The sequence below is a fragment of the Condylura cristata genome, unplaced genomic scaffold, assembly GCF_000260355.1.
Source record: "Condylura cristata isolate star-nosed mole 26May11 unplaced genomic scaffold, ConCri1.0 scaffold00025, whole genome shotgun sequence".
Lineage (NCBI taxonomy): Eukaryota > Metazoa > Chordata > Mammalia > Eulipotyphla > Talpidae > Condylura > Condylura cristata.
This window is the reverse complement of record NW_004567126.1, coordinates 31,017,869-31,028,102: the sequence shown is the minus strand read 5'-3', so window position 1 is coordinate 31,028,102 and position 10,234 is coordinate 31,017,869. Positions and strand designations below refer to the sequence as shown.

General features: G+C 65.6%; 1 protein-coding gene across 1 annotated transcript; it reads left to right on the top strand.

Annotated features, from left to right (window-relative positions):
- The first annotated feature begins 7 nt into the window (after window positions 1–7).
- On the top strand, window positions 8–7,337 carry CDC34 (cell division cycle 34). The gene is made up of 5 exons (XM_004689407.2): window positions 8–190; window positions 2,803–2,889; window positions 2,984–3,081; window positions 3,734–3,868; window positions 6,771–7,337. Exons 1-5 carry the CDS (start codon window positions 14–16, stop codon window positions 6,982–6,984), a joined length of 711 nt encoding a protein of 236 aa, XP_004689464.1. The 5' UTR covers window positions 8–13; the 3' UTR covers window positions 6,985–7,337.
- The last annotated feature ends 2,897 nt before the right edge of the window (window positions 7,338–10,234 follow it).

The following is a 10,234-nucleotide window of genomic DNA, read 5'->3' as shown; positions in this document are numbered from 1 at the left end:
CGCCGCCGCCGCCATGGCCCGGCCGCTGGTGCCCAGCTCGCAGAAGGCGCTGCTGCTCGAACTCAAGGGGCTGCAGGAGGAGCCGGTCGAGGGCTTCCGGGTGACCCTGGTGGACGAAGGCGACCTGTACAACTGGGAGGTGGCCATCTTCGGGCCCCCCAACACCTACTACGAGGGCGGCTACTTCAAGGTGAGCTGCAGCCCCCGCGCTACCGGGGGACCCTCTGTTGTCGGGGGGCGTCGCCCTTCCCGGCGTCTGCGCCGGCTTTCCCAACCATGCTTGGGGTTCCCTCAGTCTCCCCGCGGCTTCTGGTCCCCGGACTCGCGGACAGTCGCGGCTGCTCTCTGCGGCGGCTTTAGCCCCCTCTCCCCAGGCAACTCCCCGGAGAGGACCGGGCCCTCCTTTTGTCTTGGTGTGGGGTCCCCCTCGAGAGAGCCTGCCCTTCCGGCCCTCGCCCCAGAAGACAAAGAGGACTCCCCAGAACCAGCTAGCAGGTGGGGGGGGCAGCCCTGCCGTGACCGGCTCTGCCGCTATCTCAGGTTCCACCGCAGGCCCGCCGGGGCCTTGGCAGCTGAGACCGGCTTGGAAAAGGGCAGCGCTTGCCAGCAGCAAGCCCCAGGTCGGGCGTTGGGTGACCTCTCCCGGGAAGGTTGAGGCCCGGCTCGCACTCCCGTCTGCACCTGCCCCTGAGCCCTGCGACGGAAACACCCCCCAGACCTGGTCCCAGCACCTGGTTCTGGTCCCCCGCTCTGGCTTCCGTCCCCCAGCTGACCGGTGTCCTTGCCGCCCGCCGAGGTGGCTCCCTCGGGCCCAGATCTCACACTCTGGCCTTGTCTTCTGTGCTCCGGTGGTTTCATCCCAAGTGGTTCCCTGTTGCTGATAGCAGGGGTCCTCTCCCTGGAACCGGGGGTGTTTCTGTCTGGTATGACAAAGGATTCGGCCAAAAGCAGGGCCGCTTTCAGCACCTCCAGACCTGAGCTGACAGCCTTGAGGGACCCCTGGCAGAGCTCAGGGCAAGTCGGGGTCTTCCTGTACACTGGGTGGGGAGCGGGCTTCCTCCACACCCACCCCCCCATCAGCCTGCAGAGAGCCCAACAACCTGCCGTGTCCTCCTGTGCCCGGGTGGCAGCTAGAAACCACCGCCAGGCCAGATTGGGCGGGCAGGGCACGTCCCGTCGCCCAGGACCGTGTCTGCGTCCTGGAGCTAGTGTTTCAGCTGTGCCTGTTCAGGGCCCTGAGGCTGCCTGGCCTGCTGGGGTGGCTCCTGAGTGGTCCTTCAGCCCTGGCAGGATGGAGGGTGAGTGTGAGCACCCCTCCCCTTGCAGAGAACAGATCTGGAGCCAAATTATTTAGCCAGCCCCCTTCCCTGGGCTCTTTGTTTGGGGAGCAGAGAGACGAGACTTGCCCTGCTCAGAGCAGCATCAGGGCCCCAACCTTGGAGCAGGCCAGATCTCTTAAGACGACGCAGTTTCTTGGCCATTTCCACCAGTGGGTCGCCAGGGGTATCGCCAGAGCCTCCAGGCTGGTGTTGGGGGCTAATGCCAGTTTTTCTAGAGAAGAGTGGGTTGGGGGTGGGACTCTGCCAGATTGGGCTCAGTATGCCAAAGGGTCTGTCCTCAGAGAAGCCTTGGAGGGACCAGGTGGTCCTGACCCCCAGCTTCAGCCAATTTCCCTGGATTAGTTGCAGGGAGAGTTGTGGGGAGGACCCGTAGGAGATGTGAAGGTGCGGGGATTGGCACCATCACCTCGCCTTCATGCCCTAGTCCCAGAAAGGTGCCAGAGAGTTCCCTCCACTTTCTGTGAACGCTTGGATGTTGGGGGTGCTGGCTGCAGTGGGGCCTGCCTGCTGCGCCAAGGGTGCTGCCACCACCCCTGAGGCCTGAGTTCGAGGCTTGCGCCCCGTGGCACTGACTAGTTACTTGCCACCCAGGACTCGGGCTTCCCTCAGACATGCTAAGTGCCCCCTGCCTCAGTGTGGGTCTCCAGAGATGGCAGGGGTGTCCTACCACGTGCCCCAGCGCCCCACTTGTCCCCCAGAGCCGAAAGCCCAGCACGTTCCTGATGACTGGGACTGGGGCTCACACAGGCAGAATCCCCTGGCCTGCTGAGGGCTGAGTGACTTTGCCACCAGGCAGTTGGCCCTTCCTGGTGTCCCGGCCCTTCAAGATGAACCCCTGTGGGCAGAATGCCCACCAGCTGATGCGGGGGCTTCAGGAGTGGTTTCCCAGTGAACGTGGATCTCAGTCCGCGCCCCTGCCTAAAAACTGGGTCCGCGCATCTGTGCTGGGCTCTGCTCCCTGGACGGGGACTTGGGGGCCAGGATTCCTGGGCAGGTACTGACTCCTCAACAGCTGAGTGGGGGCTAGGCTCAGTTCAAATGACCCTGAACAAGCCCAGGGCAGCCCATTGTGATTGTCACCCTGACCTGTGAGGGATGTAGGCAGTAGGTGATGTCCTGCCTGGCTTTTTTTTTTTTTTTTAAGATTAATTTATTTATGCTTATAGAGCCGGGGTACAGGTGTGAGAGGTGAGATACTTGACCAGAGACAGAGTGGGGAGCAGAACAGGCAGATCGACAAAGTACACTGCTGAGAGGAGCAGTGGGGAGACAGGAGGGGTCTGCTGCGCTCTGTGGGTCCCTCCCTGGCCGGGGATCGAACTCATGCTGCAGTGGCTGCAGACAGCTTCATAGTGCTGCGCTCTAACCCGTTGTGCCACCAGGGAGGCCCCTCCTGGTTTTCATGCTTGTGGCAGCGTGGCCTAGCTGAAGCCCCCTGCTGTCTGCTCCCCCACTCCCACAGGCACGCCTCAAGTTCCCCATCGACTACCCTTACTCCCCGCCAGCATTCCGGTTCCTGACCAAGATGTGGCACCCTAACATCTATGAGGTGAGCATGCCCCTCCTGACCCTTCCAGTGGGGGTGGGAGGGGACTTGGGGCCACAGGAACCAGTGTGGCGCTGACCCTCCCTATCCCACACAGACAGGGGACGTGTGCATCTCTATCCTCCACCCTCCCGTCGACGACCCCCAGAGTGGGGAGCTGCCCTCGGAGAGGTGGAACCCCACCCAGAACGTCAGGTGAGGCTGGACTAGGCACGCACCCTGCCCCGCCTCCCGTGTTCCTGAGCTTCTTGTTTCTGTGGGGTTTCCTCAAGCCTGGAGGTGCAGACGTGGAGGACAAACCTGGGCCCTCGGGGCCACCATGCTCTGCAGTGCATCTGGCCTCCCCAAGAGTACTTTGGGGCCAAGAGCCCTCGCCCTGATAGGCCGGCTCCCAGATGCAGGCGCCCTGTCTCCTCGTCCGTGTGTCCTTTGTCCACCCACCCCAGGCCATAGTAGGACTTGGTATCATGACTTGGTAGCATGAAGGAACCCAGTCACCCCAGGGGTGGGGAGCCTCAAATAGGAACAAGTCGGTTCAGCACGGCTGCCCACATGCTTCTTATCTGGAAGCAGGGTGTGAGGGGGGGTGGGAAGAGGCAGGTGGGGAGGCCAGAGCCCAGCCCCGCCGGACCTAACGCACGTCAGCAGTGACGAGCCCGCCGTGCCGTGCCTCCCGGTGAGGGTGTGCCCGGAAGCCGCAGCGCAGCCGGGGGTGGGGCCCGGCCTCCTGCGAGTGGCCGCCACGCAAGCTGTGCCTTCCTCACGCTGCAAGCCAGGCCTGCCCTCCCCGTTGAGTGGCATGGCCGGGGGACAGTCCACACCGCCCACTGACCCCATGCTCCTGCAGGACCATCCTCCTGAGCGTCATCTCCCTCCTCAACGAGCCGAACACCTTCTCTCCGGCCAACGTAGACGCCTCGGTGATGTACAGGAAGTGGAAAGAGAGCAAGGGCAGGGACCGGGAGTACACAGACATCATCCGGTGAGCGGGGCGGCGAGGGAGAGCACGTGCGAGGTGTGGCGGGCGAGGTGCGTCGGTGAGCACGTGCGCGCGTGACGTCCTGCCGAAGCCAACTGCTGGTGTCCGCCGCCCCGTCCTGACAAGGCCGTGCCGCGTTCGGCCCCGTAACCCAGGCCCCAGGCTGTGCTCCTCTGCCCGCCTGGCTCCCCGCGTGACGCGGCAGAGCCCGGAGCCTGAGGACAGGGCCTCCCTGCTCGCACTGCCAGTGACGGGTGCGCGGCGCGCCCGGGCCCCTCGGCGCACGGCCAGTGTCATGTCCATGAGTGCGCTGCTCCGCGCGTCCTCCAGTCAGGGCATGTTTCCTGGGCGCTGCTGAGCCCACGTGTCTGCAGTGTCTTCCGTTAATAAATAGCTGTGAACATCACGTACACGTATAATTTTGAAACCTGGAGTCATGTTCAAAAGACGGAAACGGTCATGGAGTTAGTGCTTGTAAAAAGTAGTCTTTTTTTTTTTTAAGACTTATTTATGTTCACAGAACTGGGGTGCAGGCCAGAGGTGTGGAGGGTGAGAGGCTTCACCAGAGACACAGCGGGGAGCAGGACAGGCAGACGGACTGAAACTGCTGAGGGGAGCAGCGGGGGGACAGGCGAGGTCTGCTGCGCCCTGGGGGTCCCTCCCTGGCCTGGGACCGAACTCGTGTTGCGGTGGCTTTGGAGAGCTTCATAGTGCTGCGTGTTAACCCGTTGTGCCACCAGGGAGCCCCGAAAGTAGCCCTCTTTAGAAAAGCCTGTTCCTGTTCTGAGGGCGGCGCGCTGCTCTGGACCGGCCCGCTCGCCCTCGTAGCTGCTTCCAGCCTCCCCTCGGGAGGGCTTGTCCTCGGAGGGGCCTTGCACACACGCACCCTTTGGGCCCAAGAGCCCGGTCGGGGCAGCTCATGTCTGGCTGTGCTGGGCCTCAGCTTGACCCTCAGTCTCCTCTTTCTGGCTATGCTCTGAGCCTGCTGTGTCCACGTCGCTCTGGCGGAGGCTCCAGCTCAGCACTTGGCCATTCGTACGGCCGGCAGGTGCTTCCCCGGGTTGCCCTTTGCTCTTTCGTTAGAAAGCAAATCCTCAGAGCTACCCCGTGCTGGGTGCTCACAGCTCGGAGGCTTTGGTCCACAGCAGTCTCCACACAGATGTTGGAGGCAGTGCCGGGCAGCACCCCGGGGGTGCATAGGTGGGCGAGCTGTGGGCGGGTCAGGCTGCCCCATGGAGGTGTCCCCAGGCCTTACGCTCCAGAAGGAGGCCACGCTGTGTGCGGACAGACCGCCATCGGGATGTGGGGAGTTTAGCCAGCATGGCTGTCGGGACTGAAAGGCCAGGTCCCCTGGGGACGTGCCCACCCTGGGCTGTGCTGCTAACGCTGCAGAAACGCCCGGGCGAAGGGAATGTGCTGCGGACAGTGAGTCTGGTGTGCCACTCGGTGTCTCCCCGCTGTCCCCCCAGACGTCCCTTCTCCCTGCTGGTCACTCCACTCCCAGCCTGCGCCACTGTGTGCGCCCAGAACTGCCTCTCGAGAGCAGGGTGGCAGGCAGGGACGCCGCCGCTGCCACCTCGGGCCCGACTGTGCCGCGCGATGCTCCTCGGGCTGGAGCCGCCGCCTGCCGCTCCCCTGCCCCGGAAGCTGGTCCTGGGCTTCCCACACAGGTGCGGGGGCCACGTGCGACACTGACAGTGGTGGTGGCTGTGCCCGTGGGCCGGCGTGTGCGTGCGTGCGCGCCTGAGCCCGCGTGGGCTCAGTCCACGCGCCGCCGCCGGGCCGTGGAGGCCGGGGTCGCCCCCTGGCACGCTTCCTGCAGGCAAGCTGTCCGGTCTCCCGGAGGCTGCGGCCTGCGCTCACTCGGGACAGGTGTGTGCCTGCGCGTGCCAGGCAGCGGGGTGTGGTGGGGATCGCGCCCCTGACTTTGGCCTTAGGTACAGCTGTGTGAATCCCTCTCGCAGGCGTGGCCTGGTTGTGCTGGTCGGACTGCGGTAGCTTTCGTAGTGGGGTTCAGCGCCGCCCCCGGGCGAGGCTGCAGAAGGACTCCCGTGCGCTTGTCTGCAGACACACAGTGGCGGGCGTGCGGGTGGCCCCGGCCAGGTGCCCGAAGGCCTCGGCGCTCTGCGGGGCGGGCAGGGCCGGCCAGTGCCTGCTTGGCTCCTCCGGCGGCCACCCACGTGCCCTGCCTGCCCCAGTTCTCCTGGCTGCCTCCCACGTGGCACCGAAATAAAACCCGGGCTATTTTTACCCTCAGGGCTCCCTGTGCTCGGCGCCATGTGCCACAGGAGCAGGGGTGAGGGCAGCGCCCTGCTGCTTGCGCACTCCTGGGGCTGTGCTCTGCGCCTGCCTCGGAGACCGGGGGCCCGGCAGGCCAGAGGTGTCGGTACCTGCTGGAGTTTGGGGATCCAGCTCAGGCGAGCTCACTGAGGCCCTGGGTGTGGCCCGCGGCGGGAGGCGCTGCTGTGCGCCTGCCTGCTCCCCGTCCCAGGGAAAAGGTTTCCCACCTGTCGGCCCCTCGCGAGCCCCCGGAGAGCTGGGCAGGGTGAGGGGCACACAGACACGGGCATCTGGTGTGGCTTCCTGGTGGCTCTGCTCTGCCGCTCCTGGGCTCTCCTCGGCCCTCCTGCCCCTGCGAGGCAGCTTTCCCAGGCAGGAGGGCGGGCGGAAGCGCCGTCCCTGTCTGCGGTGGCAGACTGCTGCCCAACCCCCCGATGGTCTGTCTGGGCGGCCTGCTGGCCGTTGGGGGCAGAGTTTCGGCCTGGCCCGGCGGCGCCTGCCCCGTGGAGCGTCTCAGGGTGGCGGTGGCAGGGCCGCGTGTGCGCGCTGTCCGAGCGCGCCGCCCGCTGTGGGGTCCTGTGGGGACAGCCCTCTGTGATGCTGAGCCCTGCCCCTCTGTCCCCAGGAAGCAGGTCCTGGGGACCAAGGTGGACGCGGAGCGGGACGGCGTGAAGGTGCCCACCACACTGGCCGAGTACTGCGTGAAGACCAAGGCGCCCGCGCCCGACGAGGGCTCCGACCTGTTCTACGACGACTACTACGAGGACGGCGAGGCCGAGGCCGAGGCCGACAGCTGCTTCGGGGACGATGAGGACGACTCTGGCAACGAGGAGTCCTGACACCACATCCCCCGAATAAACTTACAGATTTTACCTCACCAGGCCCAGACTGTGTGGGCCCCTGGGGCTCCTGACGCCGAGACTACCTCACAGGAGGTGTGCGCGGTCCCTCGGCTTCTCTCCTGCTCTCACCTTTCCTGCTTGTTCTGGATTTTCCTCTGCTTCGGAGAGGGGGCCGCTGCCACGTGTCCCTCTGGCCCTCCTGTGCTGGTCACCTGACTGACTCGTGCCTGGCCGCAGGGCCCCTGGCCAGAGCCGGAGCTCGGAGCCCCAGCTCTCAAGTGGACACGTGAACCTCGGTCACCTCTCTGCTTTGGTGTGTTTGGAATCTAAATAAAAGGACTTTATGAGAAGCCAGAGAACCAGCCACTCCTTGACCCACCCCCGGACTGCAGAGCGTGGCTTGTCCCGGGCCCTGCTTGCCCGTGTCCCCCTGCCAGCGTGGGCGCCTGGAAACTCCCCCGCCCTTCGGTGGCAGGGGCCATAGAGGTCAGAGGAAGCCCCGCTGGCCTGGGGAGGTCTCCTGTTGGGGCACCTGCTGTCGGGGCGGGGACGCCACTGTCGCCTGGGTGCTGTGTGGCGGGCAAGTGCGGCGTGGCCGGAGCAGGTTGAAGTGCCGTCGGCAGGCCCCGTGGCCTGAGCCGCTGAGCCCGGCGGGCGAGGCCTGACCTCGGCGAGTCCCTGTTTTCTCAGCCTGGGCCTCCTCTCACCGGCAGAGATGGGCCAACGGGCAGGTTCTCCCCAGCAGGCCACAGGCCGGGGCGGGCCCCGGCGGCCACGAGCGCCGGCCGCACACAGCTTCCGTGGCGCGTTTCTTCTATGGCAGGACCCTGCCGTGACGGAAGGTTGCACGTGGCTGTCGTAATGTCCGAGTCTGCAGCCTGGAGTGCTGGCCTTGTGTGGGGCTGCAGGCCCTCGCTGGGCTGCGTTGAGTGGGCGCCTCCCGGGCCGCCCCTCAGCCGTCCCTCACGAACGCTGCGGAGCTCCTGGTCCTTGGGGCACCGGAGCCCTGGAACCCCGCACAGGTCCAGGCCAGGCGTCCAGGGTCAGGGGTGTCTCCTGCTGGCTTGAGGGCATTGTCAGAGTGAGCTGAGCACTGCTGAAGCTGAGGGGGTGACCCAAGTGTGAGCTGCCGTGGGTCACGCGGTGTGACGGGCCACGTGGGGGAGCCAGCCGTGGGCGTGAGGACTGCAGCCCCAGGAGACCTGTGTCTTCAGAGACCAAACCCACGGCCGCCCGTCTGTGTGGCAGCCACGCTCGTAGCTTTGCCTGTGTCTGGCTACTTCTGAGACGTAGCATCAGAACTGAAGCTGTTGCTAAGCCAAAAATAACGTGCCCTACATCGGCCCTGCGGCCAGAATGGAGCTGCCCAGCTATGGTCTGAGCGGCGGCTGGGGGTGCGGCGGGAGCCAGCCCCGCCCGCTGCCCGACAGCCCACACGGCTCTGCCACGCACGGCCTTCCTGAGGTCTTTATTCCTGACGATCAGAAGTAAGAAGCAAATACTCGTTGACAGATGAATGACTGACAAAATGTGCTTCAGCCTCGGAAGGGGTGGCCCCGGCCACATGGACAGGCCAGGGCTGATACTGCCTGCTGTGGGAGCCTGCAGGGTGCCCAGGCAGGAAGCAGGTGCCCTGGGGGCGGGCTGGGAGAGGCAGGGAGCTCCATTTCGGGCAGGAGAAAGTTCTGGAACTGGAGGTGGGGCATCTGCACCGCTGTGAGCGCGCGTGATGCCGCTGGCTGAGCCCTGGAAAATGGCGAAGGTGGTGCATTTTGTTGCATGACTGTTTGCAGTGAGCAAAGCGGCCGGTAGCGATCACGCGGAAAGGGTGAGGTGGGTTCTGGGCGCCGTGCGGTATTGAGTGAGGCGCTTCTGTCACACTCGGTGTGTAGGTGGCTGCCTGTTTTTGTCCAAAGAGACTTTGCCTGGCCCTGTGAAGGGCGCCGGCGAGCTGCGTGTGCCCTGGCAGGGAGGGAGTCGGGCGGCAGCACGAGGCCCCCTCCGGCCCCTGGCGCGACTCCTGCTCCTGAGTCCTGGAGGCAGGTGAGGGGGCCGGCCTCGACAGACCGGAAACAACCCCAGTGCCCCGTCAGTGTCCCCCGCCCCCCTGGGGATCGGGTCCCCAGGGAGCCTGGTCAAGATGGGCTGGGATATTTCTAGAGGGACCCTAAACCGGGGACGGCAGGGCGCGCCGAGAGGGTCGCCGGGGGCGTGGGGGTTCCTCGGAGGGCGGAAAGCTCCGGAGCCAGGTGGGGTGAGGGCGCCGCCGTCGTGAGCGTCAGCGCGTGTGAGCACAGCTCCTGTGCGCACCACGTCCACGCGGGCCTCGGGCCCGGAAAGTCACCTCGCCACGTGCCGGAAGTCTCGCTCGTTCTGGCGTAATCCCAGAAGTCCGAGTCGCGCACAAGCCCCCGTCCCCTCCGGGGCCCACGCTCGGAGACCCCGACCGCAGCCGGCCCGTCGCCCCGCCCCGGCGTGTGCGGGATTGCTCGGTTTTCTGCGCCAAGCGCGCCTTGCTCGGTTTTCTGCGCCAAGCGCGCCTCCGTCTGCCCCTTGCCCCAGGCTCGGGCGTGCGCTCTGCAGGGACAGGACGTCCCGATGGCGGCGCCTCTCCGCAGGGTCACGCGTCCAGCGGCCTTTGTGGGGAGAGACCAGCAGCGCTGGGGGCCCTCGGGACAGCGCCCCCCTCCCCCGGGGCTGGCGATGGCGCGGTCCGCCTGCTGTGCTCTGAGCGTGGCTCACGTGCATCCGTCTGTGCGTCCTGCTACCCGCCGTCGTCTCCCGTCCACCTCCCCCCCCTTTCTGTCCACCGCCCGCCCACCCGTCCCTCCGTCAGTGTTCGCCAAGCACATGCTGTTCTAGGCCTCCCTCACATTGCTGATCAGACCAGCGCGGGCACAGATGGGCAGTGAGTCTGCGCGGTGGGTGTGAGATCAGAGCGGGGTGTCACCACGATCAGAGCGGGGTGTCACCACGGAGGGGCACTGCGAGGACGCTGAGCGCAGACCCAGGGAGGAAGTCGGACTTGGGGGTGTCTGGTGACGAGGGCTCCGGTCCAGAGTGGCTCGTGCGAAGGCCTGAGGTGAGAATGAGGCGCGGACGTCTGGGGGGGCGGCGAGCGGGGTTGGCAGCATCAGCTGTGGGCCTTGCCAGCCAATTCTTGTAAACTCACGATTGTCTTTTTTATTCTCTTAACTGCTGTATTGAGATGTGATTCGCGTGTTGTGCAGTTTACCCACGTAAAGTG